General features: G+C 43.9%; 1 protein-coding gene and 1 long non-coding RNA gene across 3 annotated transcripts; one reads left to right on the top strand and one right to left on the bottom strand.

Moving 5' to 3' along the window:
• Nucleotides 1–54: 54 nt before the first annotated feature.
• On the bottom strand, nt 55–13,385 carry KCTD13 (potassium channel tetramerization domain containing 13). Of its 2 annotated transcripts, none has more exons than XM_082361245.1 (6): nt 12,963–13,382; nt 11,362–11,531; nt 4,011–4,100; nt 3,869–3,921; nt 2,987–3,182; nt 55–830 (listed from the first exon to the last, which is right to left on the bottom strand). In XM_082361245.1, the coding sequence occupies exons 1-6, from the start codon at nt 13,204–13,206 to the stop codon at nt 594–596; spliced, it is 990 nt and encodes a 329-aa protein (XP_082217371.1). In that variant the 5' UTR covers nt 13,207–13,382; the 3' UTR covers nt 55–593. The 2 variants fall into 2 exon arrangements, with proteins under 2 accessions (XP_082217371.1, XP_082217372.1); XM_082361246.1 differs by lacking the exon at nt 55–830 and adding an exon at nt 1,959–2,238 and having other exon boundaries at nt 12,963–13,385.
• Nucleotides 13,386–13,452: 67 nt separating this feature from the next.
• LOC309613832 lies at nt 13,453–18,221 on the top strand. The gene is made up of 2 exons (XR_014235906.1): nt 13,453–13,815; nt 14,998–18,221. It is a non-coding gene; the product is annotated as an uncharacterized lncRNA (long non-coding RNA).
• Nucleotides 18,222–25,699: the final 7,478 nt, after the last annotated feature.

Raw genomic sequence — 25,699 nt, 5'->3', positions numbered from 1 at the left:
AAGCCATATACCTGGCCCTCTCCCTGGGAGCCAGCACCAGACCCTCAACTCAACTTTATTCCAATAATTTAATAGAAAATTAAAATAATAAATAATATGAAAAAAATTGAGAAGATGCTGAGCTGGTGCAGGCCCAGGCCTGCCTAGTACAAAGTTAAGGAGGTAGGGAGGAAGGTGGGGAAGCAGGAGGGAGGCAAACTGCCCTGCACAATGGTGAGGAGGCGGCTCAGAATGTGGTGGGTTATTAAGGGCTGGCTTGACACTTTGGTGTGTACAATGTACTAAAAAAAGACAAAGGGAATTCTAAATCCTTCTAAGCCAGCTGGTGAGGGAAGAGGGCAGGACAAGGATGGGGAGGAGGGAACCAATGCAGGCCTTCTGAAGGCCTCTGAGGGGAGGGGCTGGAATGTACTGTGTGGTTAGCAATGAGGTGGGAATGGATGGAAAAGGGCCAAAGTGAACTGTACCATGCAATGAAGGGATGGAAGAAAGACCCACGACTTGGCCAGCAAAGCCGGGGCAAAGGTCTGGGAAGGGGAGGAAGAGAGAAAGGGACTGGGTCCCAGCAGCCAGAGGAAGACTCAGGGCAAAGCTCAGTCCTTGAAGACAATCTGTTGGCCGTGAGGACGCTCGTCATGGGTGATGTGGCGCCGGACATGGATTCTGCGGACACGGTGCTCTCGGTTCTCCTCGTCCTCCCCTCGGCCTGCCCCGCCACCTCCAGCTGCACCCCCTGTGGCCTCCAGGAGGGCTGGGTCTGGGCCTCGGGGAGTCTCGTAGATCAGGATGTTCAGGGTCTCCTCAAAGATCCGGGCCTCTGGGAATTCCACCTGCAAAAGGCCAGCAACCCCCAGCTCCCTCCCTCTGGCTCGACTACTACGCAGCCATCCCCTCCCCGAGGCTGCTCCTGCACTGTCTCTCGACTCCTATAGCCTCTGCAGCCTCCTAGCCTCTACAGTCACAGGTTCCTTTAGCCTGGACTGTCCTCTTTGCAACTTCTTTACTCAGCTAAGTCACACTTATACTTCAAGGTCCAGCTCTGAAGTCAGGCAGAGAGTTGTTTGTTTTCTGTCCTTTGTTGCCAAGTCTAGGTATATCTTTTCATTTGACAAATATTTACTGAGTGACTGCACCGTACCAGGTGTTGTTCTGGGCATTGGGGATATAGCAGTGAACAAAACAGGCAAAGTTCCTGTCCGCAGGAAGTTTACATTCTAGGGGGAGGACCCAGACATACATGTAATAAGATATAAAGTGTCAAATGACGATAAATGTTACGGAAAAATTATAGCAGGAAAAGGGTGTGGGGATGGCCACCGCCAGGAATGTTACAACTTTAAAGAGGGAGCTCAGAGAAGGCCTCACTGAGAAGGTGACATCCGACCAATAGCCAAAGGAAAGGAGGGAAGGAACCAGATGGAGAACTAGAGAAAGATCAGTCTGGGAAGGGAACAGCTCTGGGGTCAGGAATTCGCTTAGTGTATTTGAAGATCAGCACAAGGCCAAAGCAAAAAGGCAGAGTGAAGGAGAGTAGTAAGGGATGAAGAGGTGGTTAGGGGTTCCCCTTGTGTGGCTTGGAGGGATATAAACAACAAAACTTTAACAAGCTGCATTCTCATTACTGGTTTATCTTCCTGTCTTCCCAATTACAGAGGAAGCTACTTGGAAACTGGATTATTCATTCATTCATGCATTCAATAAATGTCTCCTAGCTTCTGCGGTGTGATAAAGGCCTGGCTAGTGCTACAGAGATAGGGAAAAAAAAAAAAAGATTCAGCTTTACTCTCAAGAAGCTAACTCCTTGCTGCTGAAGTAAACACTCCTACTCCCCCCATCCCCAGCAGACTACAATCAACATTGTGTTTAGCTGACAGGCGGGTATGACCAACTTTGTCTGGGGTTGTTGGGTTGAAAGTTCATGAGTGGTGTCCCAAAGAAAGTGATGCTTGGCTTAGGTCTTAAAGATTACGCACAAGTCCATTAGGCAGACAGGAATGAGGAAAAATAATTCCAAGAAGAGCGAATAGTGTGTGCAAAGGTAGGGGGGTGTGAAATAGCACTGAGTGCTTAGAGACTTTCAAGATCTCCAGTGTATCTGAGGCACATCCTTCATGTCAAGGTCAGAAGGGACCAGGCTGATAAGATCTTCAGGGGCCAGACATCATGACAGAGGGCTTGTACTTTACTCAGCATCTTATTCACCTTGATTTCAAGCCTCTTGCAGTGCTCAGGAAGTATCTGCTGATGATTGCCATGTTAATGACTCAGGGCCTACAATCTCAGTGTGTTCCAAGCACCTGAAGTTCTAAGAACCTACTCTGGGGGCTTCCCTGGTGGCGCAGTGGTTGAGAATCTGCCTGCCAATGCAGGGGACACGGGTTCGAGCCCTGGTCTGGGAGGATCCCACATGCCGCAGAGCAGCTGGGCCCGTGAGCCACAATTACTGAGCCTGCGCGTCTGGAGCCTGTGCTCCGCAACAAGAGAGGCCGCGACGGTGAGAGGCCAGCGCACCGTGATGAAGAGTGGTCCCCGCTTGCCACAACTAGAGAGAGCCCTCGCACAGAAATGAAGACCCAACACAGCCATAAATAAATAAATTAAAAAAAAAAAAAAAAAAAAAAGAACCTACTCTGGGTCATGGATCCTTCTGAAATTCTAATGACAACTATGGTCCTTCTATATAGAAAAATGCATACCCACTCCCCAAACTGCACACTCTTTCAAGATAGCCTTGAAACCCAACTGGCCTAGATTAAGAATCCCACTCTAATCCAACACCCTCCTTTCACAGGTAGAGAAGCAGAGACCCACAGAAGTCAGATGACTTGCCCAAGGTTACAGAACTAAGACCCCAGAACTTAGAACTCCAGCTCCTTGTCCCGGTGATGGATTTCCCCTGCCTGATCTGCTGAGCTGCCTTTGTCCAGGGTGCTCGTCCTGCCCACCACCACAGCCCTCCCTGACCAGGCCCTGAACCCCTTCTGACCTTGGTCTGCTTCTTCTCCGTGGCATAGACAATGGAGGTGCAGCACACCTCGGCGATTTTGCGGCCCTGCCCGTAGAAAGACCAGCAGCAGATCTCATCCCCCAGAACATCCTTGAGGAATAGCAGCCGCCCATGGAAGCGCAGGGCCAGTTTGTCAAACAGCTCGATGTTCTTAAGTAGGTTGTCGTCTGAAGTGCTGAGGACCAGGGGGCCAAGAGGCTCAGCACAACTGGCTTCCTCCCTCTGTTCCCCTAAGCTTAGGGGCCCAGATATCTAGCACTCTAGTCCTACCTAGGAGTTTGGTGCCCAGAAGGGAGCGTCCTCCACCCCTGGGGCCAGGCCAAGGAGGCCTCAATATGGAAGCAGCATTGGCTCAGCAAATCCCAGCACAGCAGCGTGGCTACCCCGTGCAGGTTCTGGAGCCAAGCTACCTCACCTGGCATCCTAGCTCCACCACTTTTTAACTGAGTGACACTAAGCAAGTTACTTCACCTCTCGGTGCCTCAGTTGCCTCATCTGTAAAATGGAGATCACAACAATACCTACTTCAAACAATTGTGAGGTTTATGTGAGTAAATATACGTAAAGCACTTAGAGCCATGCCTCTTATAAGAAATGCTAGTAATTATCATCTAATCCTCACCTGGACCCCAGTTTACTGATGATAAAACTGAAGCTCAGAAGTGAAAATGACCTGTCCAAAGTACCCAGTGGGTAAGTGGCAGAGCTAGAATTTGCATCCAGGCAGGATTCTTTTCACCCCCCCACCCCCCCACCCCCGCCGCCCCCAGGGGGCCATAATCCTCCCCTTGGGCCAGGAGCAGAGCTGTGCTTGAGCCCAGGATTCCACCCAGTGCACCTCCCCGCCCCTGAGGGGGTCACCTGGTGTAGGAGTACTTGTTGTTACTGCGGTTGTGCAGGAGCTTCACCACGGGCTGTTGGGGGAGAAAGGATGGAGAAGGGTGGGGGTCAGGCTGCCGGGACAGGCCCCCAGCCTCCACCCGACAGGGCTCAGGGGCCTCACCTTGGAGGTGCTGGCCAGGAGCTGCTGCTCCTCCCGGGGAGATGTCACCGTGGGGATGAGGCACAGCAGGGACAGGTTCTCCCTTTTTTGCTGGAGAAGAAGCGGAAGGTGATTAACAGCACAACCAGAGGTCACTCACTCCCCAACCTAAAAGCCTTCAAACACTGCTTGTTGCCTTTGGGAAAAAAATCCAGACTCCTTAGTAGTCCACACAAGACTGCAGGATGCGAACTCTCTGATCTCGTCTCTACCACTCTCCCCTGCCTGCTGGGCTTCAGCCCCACCTGTTCCTTCACGCATCCAGCTTGTGCCCACCAGGCCCTTTGCAGCTGCCATTGCCGGCAACAGCCTGCGCTGGCCCCTTCATGCCATTCAGATCTCAACTCAAACAGTGCCCCTAGGAGGGTGCTGGTCCTCCACCCTAAACTCCCCTGCTAAGCAGCCTCCTCTACTTCTTCCTTTTCACACTATCAGTTCACTTTCTTCATGGCACTCAGTTCCTCACATTTTCTCATTTTTTGGTATATTTGCTCATGGTCTCTTCCTAGGCAATAAGTACCAATTTACAGTAGATGCTCAATAAATATCTGGTGAACGAATGAACTGGGCTAGGTGGAAGGTTGGAGGGAGAATCAGAACCAGACACATAGGTTTCTTTCCTCTTCTCTGTTTTCTAGAATCTTCATGCCAAAACCCCTCTCACCTCTCCCAACCTAAAAACTAGATGTGCAATTCTAATACAAATTCCAGAAGATTTTTTTTTTTTTGAGAAACTCCTAAGGCTTTTTCTAAAATTAATTTGGAAGAATAAGTCTACTCTTGCTTAGGTCAATTTTTAAAGAGTCAAGCAAGAGAAGAGATTGACCCTCCCAGATATTAAAATATCTTACAAAGCCATAATAATGAAAACAATGTAGTTCTGGTGCAGAAACAAACAAAAACAATGAAACACAATAGAGAACTTGGAAACAGACTGGTGTATATAGGAGAACTGATTATTTATAGAGAGAACATCACAAATCAGTGGGGCAAGTGTGTATTAGTTATCGCTGTGTAACAAACTGTCCCCAAACTGAACAGCTTAAACCAACAACAAATACTTATTATCCATTTCTGTGGGTCAGAATGGATATTCAGGAATTCAGGAGTGGCTTAGCTGAATGTTTTTGGCATGGGGTCTCTCACAAGGTTATAGTCAAGTCAGCTGGGGCTGCAGTAATCTGAAGGTATGTCTGAGTTTGGAGGATTTGTTTCTGAGAAAGCTTATTCAAATGGCTGGCAAGTTCAGGATGGCTATTGGCAGGAAATATCTGATCCCTGTCATTTAGACCTCTCCGTTGGGTTGCTTGAGTGTCCTCACAATATGGCAGCTGGCTTCTCCAGAGCAAATAATCCAAGAGAGAGCAAGGTGGAGGCCTCACTGTCTTTTATGACCTAGTTTTGTTAGCCCTATTCAGTGTGGGAGGGAACAACGCAAGGCAATGAGTACTAGGGAACAAGAATCATTGGGGACTGCCTTGGAGGCTGGCTCCACAGTCCACCTTCTGGCTCCCATTGATTCAAATCCCTCCCATACACAAAACACACTCACCCCCTCCAAAGATCCCCCAAAGTCCCATCCTATTACAGCACTGAAGTACAGAATCTGGTCATCTAAATCAGGTTCAGGTGGGGACAATGCTCCTTGGGAGGTGTTCCTTAACTATAGCTCCTTAGGTACATTTTCTCTGGATCTGATGACCTGTGAACTAAAGAGACTAGTTATCTCTTCCACACACTCCACATGCAACATGTGGAACAGGCATTAGGATAAACACTCTTGTTCAAAAGGTGAGGAGGGGTGCAGGAGGCACAGAGAAGTCACTGCTTCACAGAAATTCTGTAATCCAGTTGGACAAATATTGGGAGCTCTCTGATGTCTACTCCTGTCCAGGAATGATTCTCTATGGCTCTTGGCTCTGACCTGAGTCATCCTTCCATTTCCATGAAAGACAGTCCGTGTTTGCAGCTCCATAGTTTCCTTAGCCTGCTTTCTGCCTGTAGAACTTCGAGGGTCCAAAGGCTTCTTCTCCTCTTGTACTGTCTCTGTCCCTTCCAGTCTAAGCTGGCAGTGTTTCTGCCAATATAATTCTCTTAAAAACTTAATGGGTGTCTTGTGAGTCCTGGGTTTCAGTTCATTAGACAAAAGCCTCACCCACACATCTTTGTGAGATAAGCTCTTCTCTACTTTGGGCTTATGCTGAGACTGCTGCCTGACAATAGCCTTAAGCTTCTTAAAAGTGCTATTATTTGATTGAATGGTTCTCTGAGGCATCTTCTTGGATATTTCTGAGGTCTTAAAGGATTTTACAATCACATCCTCAGCTTCATCTTTAGACCATGTTTTACTGAGAATGCCCTGTGTTTGATCTTTGCCTGGAAGCCATTTGCTAATTTTAACATCGTTGTTATCTGAAAGGCTGGGAATTTTCAAGCCCCCAAAATTCCTGGCTCCTTTTTGTTCAATTCTTTTTCCTTTAGCTTACCCTCTCCTCTTCTGTTTCACTATAAGCAACAAGAAACCTGTGGCACTTCAACATTCTACCTGGAAATTTCTTTAGCTAGATCACCCAGATCATTAGTATGTTTTCTACTTTCTACATTACTGTAGGAGACAGTGTTGCTACTTCTGCCACTATATAACAAGGATCCCCTTTCCACCACTTTCCAGTAAACATGTTCCACACTGCAGCCTCCTCAGAGGTCATCAGACTTCTATGAATACTCTTTAAAGCTCTTTAGGTTTTTATTAACACTGTTCTCAAGTCCTTCCAGCTTCTGCCCTCTTCCCAGTTCTAAAGCCGCTCCCACATTTTAGGTTTTTGTTATGGCAGAACCACACTCCAGATACCAAAATCTGTTATCCGTTACTGGGTAACAAATTAGTACAAACTTAGCAGCTTAAAACAACAATAAACATTTATTATCTCACACAGTTTCTGTGGGTTGGGAGCTTGAGACTGGCTTAGTTAGGTGGTCCTGGCCGAGGGTCTCTCATGAAGTTGGAGTCCAAATGTTGACCAGGGCTGTAGTTATCTGAAGACTTGATTGGGCCTAGAGGATCCAATTCTGGGATAGTTCACCCATTTGGCTGGACGTCTGTGCTGGCCGTTGGCAGGAGGCTTCAGTTCCTCACCAAGTGGACCTCTCCCTTAGGGCTGCTTGAATATGCTCACATGGCAGCTGGCTTCCCCAGAGTGAGTGATCCAAGAGAGGCAGAAACTGCTATGGGTCTTTTATGACCTAGCTTTAGAAGTCACACACTGTCATCTCTGCAATCTCCTACTGGTTACATAGGTCAGCCCTATTCAGTGTGGGAGGGGACTAAACAAGAGCCTGAATAAGCAAGAGGCAAGAATTGCCGGTGGCCATCTTGGATGCTGGCTACCACAGATTGTGTAGTAGATGGCATTGAGAAAGCTAGCTCACTCCACAGAGGACAAAAAACAGTTGAATCCCTTCATAATTCGCATTTACAACAGTGAATTCCATATACAAAAGGTAAAACTATAAAGCTAATAAAAAATGTAGAATAAACTTCTTAAACAAGATCCTAAGAGGATACACCATTAGAAAAAAAAAAAGAGGAATTTGACTATATTAAAATCAAGAATCTCTCCAGTTGACAATGAAAAGCATGACTTTATAAATAATTTCACGTAATAATGCTGAAGGAATTACAATTATTCTACAACCCTAATGAAATTATTGATTCAGGTGAGAATTATAAATGGATGTGTGGTTGATAGGTAACTGCCATTCATAAAGTGCCTAAATTACTTTATAGTTGGCAACAAGGAAATGTAACTACAATGGAGGGATCAAACCATCATCACCTGAACCTAGGGGCCACTACTGAGCATCACTAATGATGGGTCATATTAACAATATTGTAGGTCTTGATATAACACAGTATGATATATGTAACATTACTTAACATGTTTTCTAACCAAAATGTTTAATATCAAGCTTTTAAATCTACCATCTAATTTAGAGAAAACTCAGGATAGGGTAGGGTAACAAACCACATCAGGCGAGTTTGGAAAGTAGGTCACTGTGAAGGACAACTGATGGTCAGTATTATAAGAAAGTCAGTATTTTGAGAAAAAAGGGACTGCTTGGGTTGGAAAAAGAACATAATAACCAGATGTAATGCAAGGATCTAGATTGCGTCCTGGTTTAGATAAACCACCTATAAAAGACATTTCTGGAACAAACGGAGAAATTTGTGTATGCCCCTGATGTTACATAAAATTTCACTGACATGGAAAGATGGCAATTATTAACAAACAAAAAAAAGCATACTACAAAACAGCACATACAGCATAATCATATTTTGGCAAACACACACACAGGAAAAGACCTGGAAGGATATTTGGTGCTTTTATTTTTTTTGATGATCTGTATTTTCTAAATTTCTACAATACTTATAGACTGCTTTAAAAATAATAAAGTTATTTATAATTAAAAAAATAATTTCTATTCAACAACAGATCCCACATACAGGTGACATTCTAAGAGAAATTATTGGCAACATCGAAAACTGACTAGAAATTATTATCTAACAGATTTTCTCAACTGGGCTTCCTCATTGAATATCAAAACCCAGCAAATAATTTGAGTAACTATTTTCTCAACTCTTCTGAGAATGTCAGGTAAATAGTACCATTCTAGATGCACAGGAGAAGTTAATTTATTATGTAAAATACATGCCTTAGAGTAATAGGGCTTAATTCTCCCTAGGAACTAAGCTAAAATATGTAAGAATCTCCTGAAAAACAACAAGAAAAAGATAGGACACTCAGTAGAAAATTTGGTAAAGAATATGAATTGGCAATTCACTGAAGGAGAAACCAAAAAAGCTAGTGAGTATGTGAAAAGATGTTCAATCTAATTAATAATCAGAAGCATGCAAATTAAAATGAAATCACTCTATACCAATCAGATTGGCAAAATTAGGATGCTGGGTGATGCCATGAGTTGCTGAGGATATGCAGAAACAGGATTCCTTATGCACTGCTCATCAAGAGTACAAGGTGCTACAGCCATTTGGGAGAGTAATATGATACTTGCTGAAATTCGTTTGCATGTGTCCTGCGGCCCAGCAATTCCACTCCCAGCTACAATCATGAGAAACACTGACCCAGGACCCACAAGGGCACACGTACAAAGATGCTCATGGTGGCATTGTTTGTGGGGGCAGGAAGCGGGAGGCAATCTAGGTTTCCAACCTCAGGGGAATGTATAAATAAAATATGGTTGAATGCACAGCACAGATTCCTGTGCAGCGGTCAGAAGCAAAGAACTAAATGTACATACAGCAGCATGAACAGAACTTGGAAAAAGTGTTGAATTAAGAAACAGAACATACAATCCGTAGCTCAATGACATTTATGGAAATTTAAAATACATATGTATACAAAATAATGTTTTAGTTTTTTAAGGGTACAAACATAATCCAAGGAAATGTATTAAAACATTAGAACTGGAGGGGTACCTATGGGGAAAAGGGAAGTGGGCAGGGGACTGGGAATGAAGGAAAAAATAAAAACAGAAAAGATCTGCATAGACTAATGATGTTTAAGTGCCACACACTGAGAAGTATGGTGAACTCAATTCTCTGTACTGGAATCTTAAAAACAACGGGATTTCCCTGGTGGTCCACTGGTTAAGACTCCCAGCTACCACTGCAGGGGGCATGGGTTCGATCCCTGGTTGGGGAACTAAGATCCCGCATGGTACACGTGGGGTGGCCAAAAAGAAAGAAAGAAAGAAACAAAAAACTCCAAACCCAAAACCTCCAAACAAACAAGCATATTCTAGCTGAGGGGAGTGGGGAATGAGAATGGTCTCGGGGAAGCTTGGAAAGGAGGCAGCTGAGCACAGAAGAAAAAGCACTGCACTTGGGAGTCAGGCACCTGGGGTTGGCTCTGAGCTTTGCTGCTTACCGGCTCTTTCACCTTGAATATATCCCCAGCTTCCCTCATGTTTCTTTTTATGTCAAACAGGGGTACAAGAAGGTAACAACCAATCCTAACACACAGTGGATGTGAGATAACATTAGATAAATGTAAAGTTACAGAACAGGAATGCACTTCCAAAATCATCTAGTTTGATGTTTTTTAAACTGCAAGTGGTAACCCACTAATGGGTCATGAAATAAATTTAATGGGTCCCAAACAGCATTAGAAAGAAAGAAAACAGAATATCTCAGAGTGTATTTCACTGAAAGTATCATTTTATAAAACTTATTTCAGTCATATATACGCAAGTATAAAATGCATTTTTCTCTATGAGATGCAGTCAAAAAGCTTGAAAAACATGGATATTGCCCAAAGGAATTCTATACTTTTGGATTTCAAGGTCCAATAAGTATTCCCCAAGATAACAGAAAGTTGTTCATAGTTGCCACTTTTTAATATATTGAACATAAAGGGCATCAAAAAAGAAATTCTTACAATCTCCTATTAATATTGTATCATAAAAGGACACTTTTAACATTGTAAAAATAGAACAGAATAAAAGGCTTTATGTGAAACTCACTACACTGCACATATTTTTCTCATTTCCCTATCTTTTGGAACATGAGAACAGAATGCCAGAAGTAGGAATTGACTCACTCAAGGTCACTCAGTCAGCTGTGGTGGAGGTGACACTTAACTCATATCTCCTGGCTGTGCTTTCCAAACTCTTCTCCTCAGAATCCTAAGAGATCCCCAGAAAAGAAGCCCAGCAGGTGGGGCCCTGGAACCCCCAACCCCGTTTTATTGGGTGTGACTGCTTCTATAGTATTTCACTGCTAGAAAAAAAAAATTATTTAAAGCCCTGGGAGGGATGGAATGCTGCCTCCCAGGATAGGACCAGATCATGGAGGTCATTATATTCCAATTTAAATTCAGATTTTTTTTTTTTCCCTTAGTGGGACAATGGCATTATTTGGGATTTCTGAGCAAGGGAGAGAATAAATTGGGATTGTGTTTAAGGATCATTATTCAGGTGCTAGTGTAACAGCTGGATTGGCTGGGTAGAAACAGCAAGAAACAGAGACAGTAGTCATTTAACCACTGCAGTAGTCTTGGCATGAGGTGGTGAGGGGGGCCCTGCCTGAGACAGCAGAAATGCAGAGGACAGTACCCCCAAATTCTCTATAGTGTCATGGCCAGTCAGAGCCAGGCCAGAGGCAACTCCTCCAGGCAGTGCCCCATATTTCCTTTTGTTTTTCTTTAATATCTTAATAGCTAACTGCTTGGGCAGGTCTCCCAGGGACATGAGCATAGGGGTGGGACTCAGGAGGTGGGGAAGGGACCCTCACCTGCAGTGCCAGCTGGCAGTCCTCAATCAGTCCCTGTACCAGGTAGTAGCGTGCTTCGCCCAGAAGCTCCCCCAGTTCTCTGGTACTCTCAGGCAGTGGCACGGACCCGTCCCGCAGGTAGTTGAGGATTGTACCAAAGTGGCGGCCGCTCCGGTCAATCAGCACCCAACCTGGTGCGGTGGGGAGAGGCAGGAGGAAGGATGGCTTTGCTAAAGGCTGAGGAGCTACTAAATTTTTATGAAAGAAGGATTCGAAAGCCACAATTCTTAATACTGATCTGTCTCAAGCCTGTGCCATAGCTAAGAAAATCCCTTTAAAACATCTCCAGTGAGTTCTCCCATAAGCCCCTTTTTAACACAGCCAGCCACAGAGAATTAATTCCCTCTCAAGTCTGTGCTACACTGAGAAGGTTCTCACCATCACAGAGTTCGTACAGATTACCTTATCAATAAACCTCTAACCTCTTGTGCTAATTCTGACCATCCTATTTAATTAGAATGTCTACCCTACCATCCAGTTTACTACCATTTTAACCTTTATATTCTTCATAGAATATAAAGATATATATTCGTCCTTCTATTCTTCATAATATACTTATTGCTATCTGAAATTACATATTTCGCTTTTGTTTTAGTATGTTTACTTGCTTATTCTCCCCCTGCCCCCACAAAAAAAGAAAACTCCATAAGGCTTAGCTTATCAGATTTGTGTACCAAACTATCTCCTGCACTGGCATTTTACAAATACTTATTGAATAAATAAATTCTTCACCTTCAGGTATTTGAAGGCTGAGCTCTACCTCCCCAATTTTTACTTTCCTGCTCTCACAGCCCTTGTTAACCCCTTCTGAATCCACTCCACCTCCACCACCCCCAACCCTGCCACCAAACTTTAAGGTTCCACTTGGGCATATGGGGCCCAGACCTGAATGCAACACTTTTGGGAAGGTAAGGGGCTCGCCTGCCAAAGAGAACTGTCCACTCTCCGCTCTGGCGTCCCTGGCAAACCCAAAGCAGCCCTCTCCTTCTACAGTCTGTATTTACAGATGGAGTCCTAGAGTGTAGAGGAACCTGCGTTAGGGTAACGGAGACCGACAAGATCCTCCAACTCTCGGGGATGGCTGTTGGCAGCGCTGAGGTAGAGAGGGGAACAAAAGGCTGGGCAGGTGTAAGAAACTGATGAAGGGTGCCCGCCGGAAGGATGTTGTTGGCAGCTGGGCTGGTTCCCAAGTCTTTTGAGCTGAGGCGTGAAGGGTGGGAGAGTCAGTGGGCAGCAGTCATGAAAATTGGGAGCTGACATGTTGAATCACTTACCACAGCGCCCGGCAGAGTAGTTGGAGGGGCGGGGGGGATGGTGCGGGGCGGGGGGGGGGGTGTCCATGAATGTTGGTTACTACTGCTGGGGGTAAAGACCGGGGGAGGAGGGAGATCATGACCGAGACAGGCGAGATGAGACGGGATGTGGGGGCTGGAGGGGGTGAGAATGAACCGACTGGACGGTGGCAGAGAACGGGCATGAGGAGACTGGGCCAGGAAAGACCACGGGAAAGGGAGACGTGGATCTGGAGGACGCAGGACAGTAAGCAAGGGCGGCTCGCGTACCTCCGGCGTCAGTGAGCACCTCCGCGCGGCCGCTGAACATGGCCTTGAGCATGGTGTCCTGTCCCGTGAGGGTGCGCAGCGTCGTGTAGTGCAGCGAGCCGCCCACGTTCAGCTTCACGTACTTGCTGTTCGTGGTCAGTGGCTTGAGACCGTAGGCGGCGGAGCCAGGCTCGAAACCTGAGGGCTTAGGGACTTCCAGGGACGGGGCCTCGGCCGCCGCCGGGCCCGAGGCCTCGGCCGACATGCCTGGTGGTGGCGGCGGGCAGCGATCCTACGTTCTCTCTGCGCCCCCCGGGCGCTCCCAAAGACCCCGGTCCTGAGCCCTCGGGCCGGACCGCTAGGCCCGCACGCCTCTACACCGCCGCTATTCAACGACACTGGCCCTCAGACCCATAGCGCCTGCACCGCCCGGAAACCGGGCGAGCAGCTGCGCAGGCGCGTCAAGCTCCCGCCCCCGACCTCGCGGGGCCGGAAGTGCGGAGCATGCGTAGTGGCCTTGGGCCGGTGGAGGGGTTGAGCGCCGGCTGTCGCGGGGCAGGGCGCCACGGGAAGTGCGGTCTGGTAGGCAGTCCTGGAGGCCCGATGTAGGAGGCGCTTGGCCACCAGACTGTTGTGGAAAGCGGTGTCCCTGCCGCGTGTCTCTGCTCTCAGAGCGCTTCGTGGGCGTAAAGGGAAAACTGTGGCCCAGAGAAGCAGGGGATTGGGCACAGTTTCCCGCCTCCCATCCCCGCGCATTTGACAGACTGAGGGGAGCTGCGAACGAAGCACCAAGGGACGCTCTTAAAGGAGGCCAGAGGGATGTGGCCTCGCAGAGGAGATGGCGGTAGTGCTAGGGCATGCAGGGTGTGAGAAGGTAAGGTCGTCGTGGAAGGCTTCCCTGAGGAGGTGATACTGAGCTGAAGCTCAGAAGAAGCGGCCCCGTGGAGGTGTGAGGGCGGAGAGTTACTGGCAGAGCCAAGGGCAAGTACAAAGATCCTCAGGCCGGAACACACTTGGCATATTTGAGAAGCAGAAAGAAGGTCAGGGGTGGCTGGAGCAGCTGAGCAAAGGCCTTAGAATCCCAGCCGATGTCGTGAGACACCCAATCCGTAAAGAAAGGAGAAGTAAGCTGGGAACACGTTGTTGATAAAGTGTGGTGAGAAGTGTTTTTACCCGATCCCATCCACATTCAGTTGAGAGGCTGATACCTCAGAGATTTAACAATCGACCTGAATGTCTAGCAGGTGGATCCGCTGGAGGGAAAACTCAGCACATAGTTGTAGTTTCCACCTTGCCATCAGTTCACTGGGTGATCAGGCAAGTCACTTCTCTCTGGGATTGCTTGGTTCCTTTTCTGCTAGTGAGGGGTGCAAATTTAAATGCCAGGAGACAAGGTAGGAGTGTAAATGAGTGGGGCAGACCAGTTACAAGGTACTGGGGAGTCATGAGGCCTGTGGTGACCTGAAGAGCCCATGTTTTACCAAAAGGATTGCCAATTCTGATTTTTCAAATGTAGCTGGTGAAAAAGAGAAAAGCAGCTCATGATAACTGGGAGCTAGTTTGCACTCTTCCTTCAGAAGCCTTAGTGTTGCTAGTAGGGGGCCTGGCACTATTAGCTAGGCTGTGGTGTTGCCTTGTTGAGCATAAACAATTTTACAGAACACCAACATCAGACAAAACCAGTCGCTGACGGATTGAGAGAAAGACCATTCCATAATCATGCCTGAACACGAAAATGAGAACATTGTCCAGACCACAAAAGTGACCAAACACAACCCTCTCCACGGTTTGAGTGACTGCTGCTTCTTTACCAACTACAGCTTTAGCGCCGATCCATTCCTCCTAACTTCTAGATAAGAATTATTAAGATAACCAGAAAGAATTATCCCCACTTCCTGACAGCATCCAACCTAGAGCAAATCTCCCCTTTCTCAAACCCTCCTAGAAAATCATCTAACACAAGCCCCAATCCTTAATAAGTCCTTTTTAATATGCACTTGCTGAGATGCCCAGAATGGGTTCCCCATGGTGTGCCGTCTCCCTCATTCTACTACAGGTGTGTTCCTGGTAGTCTTTGGCTGGAGGGCATTATCAGAAATGGAGGATCCACAGAGATTCAGCTGAAGCCCTCACTACCTTGGACTGGAACCCTTGACTTTAGTAATAATGTGCACATCTGAGACCCCTTGTGTCTCTAACTATTTGAGGTGCCATCCTACCCATGGCTGGGAGGTAAGTTCTTGCTGAATTGAGCTCTGATGTTTCATTTAGACCCTTGAGTGTTGGGATTATTTTGTTTATTTTCCTTGGAGTAAGGTCCTCTTCCATTTTTTTGGTTATCCAATTATATTTTTATTTTTCCTTGGGGAATTTGTTTTCTGGCTTTCTACATCTATCTGCTCCCATGGTTCCCCCTGTCTAGTGTTTTGAATGTTGTTTGTCTATAAGAGGAAAAGTCTATAGGGAAAGGATGGGTATGTAGCCCTGGATGTCTGAGGGCAACACGAACCTGTTATTTATTGCTCAGTCTCTGGTGGCTGAACACCACTTATCCCTCTAAGAAGTTGGGGATGCCAGCCGCTCAGGGGTCATGTAACTAGTTAGCATGCTGGAGTGTCCTTTGTTATCAGAATTAACCAGACAAATCACTCCATCAACCAAGGCCCAATAAGTCTGTCCTACAGCAAGCCCTGGAGACTATGGAATTCAGAATGTATCCTCAAACCAGTGTGCTTTGAATAAACTTTGCCTCAGATTGCCATTCCAAACCTTTATAAGGACTTCTTTCTCAGTTTTGTCTGTGTCCCTGAGAACTCCTTTTTTTCATTTCTTCTGCCCAGAATCAGGTCATTTTCTCTGGCTTCTGATCAGTGATGACTGGTCTTTGGCCAATTTCTAGAGATACAAGGTTGCACAGCACTGGCCTTATGAACTCTTGTCTCAACTAAAACTGGGCCAAATACCTGATTCCTTCATGTTTTCTCACAATTACACTAACTCGTACCCTTATCTTTCTAACTGACCCAATTTCACTAGGGACAATTTAGAATTGCAGTGGCCGTGTTGGGGAACTTGGGACAAGAACAAGATTCTTTATTTGAGAGTTACCTTAGAACAAAAAGATAAGAAACCCTCATGAGGAGATTGTCTTGGTTGTCAAAAAGAGAGATTATTTTGTTTGACATAGGTGATATTTCATTTCCGTACTTTGGAGATTAATAAATACTGATTTTTAAATTGTATAGCTCTATGAAATTGTCAAGCGCCTAAGATAGTTTTAAAATTAGGTGGAATGTCACTCTTTGTGTGTGTGTATGTATATGTCAAAATCTGGAAGGTTTTTGCATTTAAACTTTCATCTTTACTTGCAGAAGGGAACATGGATTAGCTTTTTAGAGTGATAGTTTCATATTTGTCTGTAGTAGCTCCCTCTCACTTTTTTTGCTGTCCATTTTCCTCTCTTGGAAAAGTTTAAAGATTAACTTATCAAAAAAATATTTCATTGAATGTGCGCAATCCAGTTAAATACAGTTGGCCCTCGAAAAATATGGGCTTGAACTCCACAGGTCCGCAAGCATACGTGAATTGTTTTCAGTAAATATATTGGAAAAAATTGTGGGGGGATTTGTAACAATTTGAGAAAACGTGTAGCCTAAAAATATCAAAAATAATTAAGAGAAAGGTATATCATGAATGCATAAATTATAAACAGATACTAGTGTATTTTATTATTTACTATCATAAAATATACCAAATCTATTATAAAAAGGGAAAATTTGGGACTTCCCTGGTGGCGCAGTGGTTAAGAATCCGCCTACCAATGCAGGGGACATGGGTTCGATCCTTGGTCTGGGAAGATCCCACATGCCGCAGAGCAACTAAGCACCTGTGCCACAACTACTGAGCCTGCGCTCTAGAGCCCGCGAGCCACAAGTACTGAAGCCCGTGCGCCCTAGAACCTGCACGCTGCAACTACTGAAGCCCACGTGCTGCAACTACTGAGCCTGCGTGCTGCAACTACTGAAGCCTGCACACAACAAGAGAAGAGCCCGTGCTCCGCAACAAGAGAAGCCACCGCAATGAGAAGCCCGCGCACCGCAACAAAGAGTAGCTCCCGCTCGCCACAACTAGAGAAAGCCTGCGCGCAGCAACGAAGACCCAACGTAGCCAAAAAAATATATATATATAAAGAAAAAGCAAAAATTTATCAAAACTCACACACACAAACATTTACAGACTATACATGGCACTATCGATTATACTAGGTTACCAGAAGGTAGTCATATTGCTGCTTCATTATCAATGCATGAATCGTTTTATCTGTAAATAAATATAAATTTCTTTTTCACACTATCTTTTGTTTTGTTTTTTTTTTTGGCTGCGTTGTGCGGCATGCAGGATCTTAGTTTCCTGACTAGGGATCGAACCCATGCCCCTGGCAGTGGAAGCACGGAGCCCTAACCACTGGACCACCAGGGAATTCCCTGTCTTTTCATTTTTGATGTCTAGTGTTACTAATACATTTACTATCTACAATGTAACATAAGGCAGTATTGACGTAGGTACTGACAGATGATTCATCTTGTAAACAGACCATGTAAACATATGGTATCAGTATCGATAAATACAATCAGTACTTTAAGTGTATTTTCTCTTCCTTATGACTTTCTTTTTTTTTTTTAAACATCTTTATTGAAGTTATGACTTTCTTAATAACATTTTCTCTAGCTTACTTTATTGTAAGAATACATTATATAATACATATAACAAAAAATATGTGTTAAATGTTTATATTATCAGTAAGGCTATTAGTAGCTAAGTTTGAGGAGGGGGTCAATTGTGCCTTGGGGGGTGGGGGACTGGGGGGTGTTGTTTCTTAAGTTCCTTAACCCCCACGTTGTTCAAGGGTCACCTGTAATCAAAAATGTCTGAAAGAATTGCTAAACTATTTATGTTTCCTTTGTGGGCTCTGAAAAGTATATTTATGTAATAGGCTTTGTAATTATAGGTAAGGCCTTAGTTCCAAGATAAAAGAAGAGTTTTTGGCGTGATCCAGTGTATTTGCATTTTAATTTGCCATGTAAAAATAATGCCAGCACAATATTTTGGTTTGTACAAGATCAGGGTTAGTTTTCTTATGATTTAAACCTTTTTACTTTTTATATTGATTTTATAAGTTAAGTAAATTATCTTAGTTTTCATATATGATTTATCTTTTGAAATTTTTAAAAATACTCACCATGCTGTACATTACATCCCCAGAACTTATTTATCTTTTTTTTTTAAATTTTATTTATTTTTTACTTTTTTATTTTTGGCTGCGTTGGGTCTTCATTGCTGTGCGCAGGCTTTCGCTGGTTGCAGCGAGCGGGGGCTACTCTTCGTTGCGGTGCGCGGGCTTCTCATTGCGGTGGCTTCCCTTGTTGCAGAGCACGGACTCTAGGCGTGCAGGCTTCAGTAGTTGTGGCACGCGGGCTCAGTAGTTGTGGCATGCGAGCTCTAGAGCGCAGGCTCAGTAGTTGTGGCACATGGGCTTAGTTGCTCTGCGGCATGTGGAATCTTCCCAGACCAGGGCTTGAACCCATGTCCCCTGCATTGGCAGGCAGATTCTTAAGCACTGCGCCACCAGCGAAGTCCCTAATTATGTTTTAAGGCTTTCAATTTATTACCTATTTGTGTATTTATATATCTGTGAATGCCTAAATACACATATATGTAAAGGTATATTAATAAATCATTTACTGAAAATTGTTACATGAATAATATATAAAAGGAGGAAAATGAGAATTGGGGCTTTTTTTTTTTTTTAATGTCCAGACTAGTAGAAGTTCCTTCCTTCCTTCCTTCCTTTCTTTCTTCTTTGGGTCTTCGTTGCTGTGCATGGGCTTTCTCTAGTTGCAGCGAGCAGGGAAAGTCTACTCTTTCCTTTTTGTCACTAAAAATATCCTATTAACTCTTGGTGCTTTTTGACATACTCTTAAATCATTTTTTAAAAATTAATTAATTAATTTTGGCTGTGTTGGGTCTTCGTTGCTGTGCGCAGGCTTTCTCTAGTTGTGGTGAGCGGGGGCTACTCTTCATAGCGGTGTGTGGGCTTCTCATTGCAGTGGCTCCTCTTGTTGCGGAGCACAGGCTCTAGGCACACGGGCTTCAGTAGCTGCGGCACGTGGTCTCAGTAGTTGTGGCTCACGGGCTCTAGAGCGCAGGCTCAGTAGTTGTGGCGCATGGGCTTAGTTGCTCCGCAGCACGTGGGATCTTCCGGGACCAGGGCTTGAACCTGTATCCCCTGCATTAGCAGGCGGATTCTTAACCACTGCACCACCAGGGAAGTCCTTAAATCATTTTTGAAAAGAGTTGTTTTTTTTAAAAAGTTAAATTCCTAATAACCATTGTTGTTCATTGCTGTGTGTTTTTACAACATTGCCTATAAATATATCTTTTCTTTAGATATTTATTTATTACTTATATGTTGTTTCCTCTACAACTATTCTTGATTTTGCCTTTCCTAAATTCAGGCCCCAAATTTAGGCTAATAAAACTATTAGGATATTTTTTTGTGTGCCTAAGCTATGTTTGGGTTTCCTAAAATAGCCATCAAATAGCACAAAGATCTGCTCCTTTTTTTCTATAAAAAGAACAATAGGAATCATTAGGTTTATCTGGAATTTACCAAATTTAATTAATTCAAAACTATTGTGAGAGCTCTTTTGTCTACTAAACTCACAATTTAAGAAAATAATAATAAATTGAAAAGAGAGGTTATCTTTCTAAGTTATTTACACATAAGTAAAGTATATTAATATGAATATATGTCAAGAATTGTATACTTTTCAAGTTAAAAAATAAAGCATACATATTTAAGCACAAAGACTGGTATGATAACTGTCTACAAAAAGATCTGTTTCCAGAATTTTAGATTCACAAGCCCCTTCCCTTTTTGTTCATGAAAAGTGTGATCAAGCATTTGGGGTACTGGTCAGTTACATGGGAATAATCAGAGGCCTACTGCTTATTTCAGTTTTTTATTAGACCCAGTAGCCAAGACGTAGATGCCTCATCTAAGAACTATAGCAACAATAGCAGAGTATGGGAAATTTTCCCTTGATTTAGTTCTAAGGTCTCTACTAACTAAAATGGTTACCCATTCTAAAGACTCTTCTGTTGACAGAAAATGTTCAGTACTTCTCAGCTGGTGGCCTATCTGCCTGTGAAATATTATTGTTTCCTTTTACATATCACTGTCCTTCACTGCAACTCTGTAAACCCAGCCACCCTCCTAACGTGAAGAAGGAGAAGCCCATGGCTGTTTTTCTTTGTTAGGGAACTGTCAAAACCTGATGTGCTCAGTTTTGTGGCAAGGTGACCGCTGCAGGCTACCTGTCTCAGGCAGTCATGTCAGCTGGCTTCCAGTTGGTTCAGCAAATGCAAGTCCATGGAAGGAGAATGAAAAGCAGGGGGAAGGGAGAAGCCAGGGCATTTCTCTACCAGCACCCTCCTCCACCCCAACTCCCATCTCCACATTAAGTATCATCTCCCATGATGGCAATAGCTCTCACGTGGGTCCAGCTCCCACAAGAAAGGTTGGCCACAATTCTGGCTTCTACAGGTGACCCTGGCCCTGGGATCTGGTAACGCTGCCCTTTGTTCCTCTAGTTCCAGGAGTGGTAACAGCTTTCTTCCACTGTTAATTTTGGGGTTGCCTCACAGTCTCCTGTTAGGCTTCTCAGCTATTGGTTACTATACTACTCATCAATAAAAAGGAACAAACTATCGATACATGCAACAAATTAGTTGGACCTCAAGGGAGTTATACTGAGTGAAAAAAAGTCAATCTCAAAATGTTCCATACTGTATGATTCTGTTTATACAACATTCTAGAAATTACACAGTTATTGACATGGAGAATGGATTGGTGGTGGCCAAAGGTTAAGACAAGGCTGGGGTAAGGTGGGGTGGGGAGAGGGGGTGTGTGACTATAAAGGGATAACACGAGGTATCTCTGTGGTGATGGAACAGTTCTGTATCTTGATTGTGGTAGTGGTTACACAAATCTACATGTGATAAAATTCCATGTGTGCATATAACTGTATATATACACACAAATGCAATGAATGTATATGAAACTGATGAAATCTGAATAAGGTCTGTGGATTGTACCAATGTCGATTTCCTGGTTTTGATACTGTACTACAGTTATGTAAGATGTTACCACTGGGAGAAACTGGGTACATGGTACCCTTTTCATACTATTTTTGCAACTTCTTGTGAATCTAATATTATTTCAAAAAAATTTTTTTAATCCAAAAAGAAAGAAAGAAAGAGAGATTCCCTGACATCTATAGTAGTCCCTAGAAAATGGACAGCAAATTAAAAACTTGTAGATGTTTTTCTGTTATCTAAGGAAGTAGCCATAGTAAAAATGGAGTTTAGCAAGAATGCTTCTTGATATTGCCTGAATAGCAGAGATAAATTGACAACATTGAACCAACATTGGTGGGGGGTAACTTTAAGGGTATTGCTGAGGATTTTCCAATGCACATCTTACCAGCCAGTGACATATTCCTGGTAAGACTGCAAAGGTAGGACATGGACAAGAACCAAAGCCTTGAGGCTCTGTGAACACCTCCAAATGAACTATAAGTATGTTCTAGTTATTGTTTATTCTCAGGCTGGATTGAGACTTTTTCTTGCTGGAGAGCTATGGACATATTAGCAGAGAAAAAATTGCTTGATTTTTAAATTCCCACCGTTGGGGAAAGGGGTCTCAATTTATCTCTCTAGTAACAAAGAGACATATTTCACTGGTACCATTATTTTTAAAAAATTCTTTATACCTTTTACTTGGAAAATACACTGTCCATATCATCCACTATCTTCAGCAAAAAGAAAGAGAACTAAAGGAATGAAAAAACTCATAATTATCAAAACTCTCAGAAACCCAAAGTTTTGCCATTGCCCTTGATAAAATAAGATCAATTGTGGGTCCCTCCAGGACCCACAGGTTATCTCCTTCTGAGTTAACTGCTCCATGCATTTGGGAATCACTTCCAATCCTAGACTGACCCCATTATACTTACGTGACTAACTTCTTCAGGGATTCATATAATACCTCCAGATTTAGCACCAATAGATATAAGCTGCATTTCCAAAACACCCACCTAAGCAGCTCTGCATGATCTGAAACCTGGAGATTTGTTCTTCTGGAAAAGAATCAGAAAAAAACTGCCCTTGAGCCTCTACAAAAAGAACCTTTAACAGATAACTGACATAATAAACTCCAAGTTGTTGATCTTTCGGTTCATGTTTCCTAAGTGAAAAGAGGTGCATCACTTACTCCAGAGTTCTGGACATCCAGTCCATTGGGGGACCTCAAACTGAGGATTGTTAGACATTTTCTGGAAGCTGCTGACTGTGGGCAGCTTCTGTCCAAGATGAAGGGAAAAGGTGCTAACCGCACATATGAATAGCTTCTGCAGAACAAGATTTTTTGCTTCTTCAGTGCCCTCTTCCATACCCTTTGTTCTCCTAGTAATATTGCCTATTACTGTCTTTAACATCCTCTTTAACTGATTAAAAGTTATCTTAATATGGTCTTCCCTATCTTCATCCTGTTACTTTTGACCCCTTGTGGTCTCCTTTCACTGCTTAAAAAAAAAAAAAAAAAAAATGCCGGTGTGTATTTCTCAGACCTTAGGTATTGCTCTGAATTTAACTCATTCGTGGAACCGTTGCCTCCCCATCTAATCCTGCTGACAAAAAAATGTAATAACTTCAAACACTTCAGAAGGTAGATATCCTTCTACAAGTCCTTTCTGGTCTTAAGTTTTTCTCACATAATTAATTCCAAAGTTCAGTCTTACAAACTTGTACTTGAACGAAATGCTTCTGCTGAGGTCGTTATAACCCTACCCATAAAACCTAGGTCATCAGGAATGGGATATAAGGTTGGGGCTATCTTTGCTATAATAGTCTATTCTCTTCTGAGACACTCCAACCTATTTGCAAGCACTATGTAACTCCACTCAAGGAATCTGTCCACCTCAAGAGTCCAAAAATTGGGTACTCCCAATACAACCTATGCCTCAGTAGGGTCCGACTTCCTATGCAGACATCAGGCTTTTACCTGCCTGCTGCACTCTAACTTATCCTGTGTATTCAGAGTAATTGTTAAGAGCCTTTCAGATATTTTAAACTACCACTTCTCCAGAAATCTCCAAAATGAGGCAGGCTGTTCAAGAACAGGCTATTCAGGAAAACTCCCAGGAGGGATAACCTATTTCATTATCATGTATGCTGTATGAGCTATACTTCCCAGAGAGGGGTAATAGTACTGGAAAAGGTGATCCAAATCTTGCCTCTAACCTCAGCAGACATCATAAATGCCAACTTCTACTCAGAAGCCCAACAACTAGTTTAAATTTAAATTCATTAACCAAGGGGAAATTTATGCTTTGGCAAACACTGCTTGCTGCCCCTATATAAACACAGGTCAAGTTGAGCAGCCTGTGACTATGCTAAAAAAAAAAAAAAAAGTCACTTGAATCGCTAAAAAAGGCAAGCTGGACTTTGGGACATGTTTTCATTGCCTGGATTTGATACTCTAGGCCCCTGTCTTCAAGATCTGTTACAAGGATTAATAACTATTTAGTTTCTGGTAATGTCCTGTGGTGCAGTTGGCTGATGTATTCTGGTCAGAGTTTTAAATGCTACTGTGCAACCATCATCATGTCAGAGGATTTGAGAACTCATTCTGCAACAAAAGAAGGAAAGACTAACCATAGGCTCACTATAGATGTTCTCTTGACAGTCTCCTGATGGACAAAATCTTGGCAATGGTGAAGAGCTGGCTAGTAGGCTAAAGTTCTGAGGCTTGACTCCATCTGCCTTTGGCTAAGAGGGAGACAGAGAAAGAGAAAGCATCCTCTGACAGCCTGGAGCTGGCCTGGCACTATCATCTAGGCCTTGGTGTTGATAGGAGCTAGTGTGACACTCACAGCTAGACTGTTGTTTTCTCTTGATAAACATAAACAATTTTACAGAACACCAGTATCACAGAGACAAGGCCACTCTGTCACTGTGATGGATCAGGATAAAAACAAGACCACCCTGTCGTTACGTCTGAACACAGTCAAAAACAAGAACATTATCCAAACAACAGAAATGCCAAGTATCCCTATCCTGCCTAATATAAATTACTTCACTTTCTTTATCAATGATAGCTTTAATCTTGCTCCTTTCTTCCCACCATTTAGATAAAAAGTTTTAAGATACCAATCATAGAACTATTCCCCACTTCCTCACAGCATCCAAATCAGAACAAAGCCCGTTTCCTTGAATCCTTCCCAGAAACCTAACACAAGCTCAAATCCTGCAATAAGTCATTTACAACATCTCTTACTGAGATGCCTCACAGTTTCCCGTATTGTGTGGTCTCCCTCATTGCAATGAGCCAGTAAACCCAACTTTGTTCAATTATAGGTTTGTTCTTGATAGCCTTTGACAGGAGGGCATTGACACTGCAAGTTGGACTTTTTTTTCACTGAAAAGATACTGATTTTTAAAAAATTTATTTATTTTCTTTCTTTCTTTCTTTTTTTTTTTTTTTTGGCTGCATCCAGTCTTAGTTGCGGCATGAGGGGGTCTTCGTTGAGGCATGTGGGATCTTTCTTTGTGGCACATGGGCTTCTCTCTAGTTGTAGCACTCGGGCTTCTCTCTAGTTGTGGCATGTGGGTTTTCTCTCTCTAGTTGTGGCACGTGGGCTCCAGAGCGTGTGGGTTCTGTAGTTTGCGGCACACGGGCTCTCTCATTGAGGCGCATGAGCTCAGTAGTTGTGGCCCGCGGGCTTAGCTGCCCCGTGGCATGTGGGATCTTAGTTCCCTGACCAGGGGTCGAACCCCCATTCCCTGCATTGGAAGGAGGATTCTTTGCCACTGGACAACCAGGGAAGTCCCGAAAAGATACTGATTTTTTAAAAGTTGACTCAAAACAAGTTTTTTTCTTCTTTGAATTTTTGAGTTTTAATTTTTTTATACAGCAGGTTCTTATTAGTTATCTATTTTATACATATTAGTGTATATATGTCAATCCCAATCTCCCAAAACGAGTTTTAAGCACTATGAAATCATACAAACTAGGTTTATGGGTTTTATTTGGCCTGAGGGCTGCCAGTTGTAACCTTTCAGTTGGATGATCTCCCCTCTGGATATGAAGGTTGATACTGCTGTGAATGGTTAACAGCTTCAGGATGTAAGCTGAACCAGGGATAGAACACATACTTTCACATGTACTATTTCATTTAATGTTCTTTTCTACTTAAATCATTCAGAACTCTCTTGATTCTATTCGTGCTGTGCCATTTGCAAGGTTGCCTGCTGCCTGTTTGCCTATAAATGAGGTCAGATCCCTATTTTACAGGAAGATGCTGATGTATACCTGTTCCCTTCTCACTGTCAGCCGGTAGCCATAGGAACTGTGATCAAGCAAACAATAACACCTCCATGATCGAATCCTCAGGGAACAAAGTTCATTTTAATGAAGTTGGCCTGATCACAGAGGAATCTGGGGGACTTTCTGGGCTTCTCAGCGTTGTGCCGCCTCCTGACTTTAAGCTGGCTCTGGAGAAGAAGAAAGTGGAGCTGTCTCAGGTATGGGCTTCTTACTGGGAGCTGGGACTTGAGCCCGGCAGAGAAAGGCTGTGGGGAGAATCCTTCCAGGCCTGCTTCTCCTGAGAAGAAAGCAGAAGAGCCTTGTATACCAG

The sequence above is a fragment of the Balaenoptera borealis genome (genome assembly GCF_965194805.1).
Source record: "Balaenoptera borealis genome assembly, chromosome: 16".
Classification (NCBI taxonomy): Eukaryota; Metazoa; Chordata; class Mammalia; order Artiodactyla; family Balaenopteridae; genus Balaenoptera; species Balaenoptera borealis.
Note: the sequence above shows the minus strand (reverse complement) of the source record. Positions and strands in the feature narration are given on the sequence as shown.

What these genes read in the sequence shown, in the direction of transcription:
- KCTD13 (XM_082361245.1), bottom strand. Translation starts at nt 13,206, where the DNA reads ATGTCGGCCGAGGCCTCGGGCCCGGCGGCGGCCGAGGCCCCGTCCCTG. An exon ending in GGTGCTCACTGACGCCGGAG is followed by an intron (nt 11,532 to 12,962) that starts GTACGCGAGCCG and finishes CCACCGCACCAG; the next exon opens with GTTGGGTGCTGATTGACCGG. An exon ending in AACAAGTACTCCTACACCAG is followed by an intron (nt 3,183 to 3,868) that starts GTGACCCCCTCA and finishes CCTGGTCCTCAG; the next exon opens with CACTTCAGACGACAACCTAC.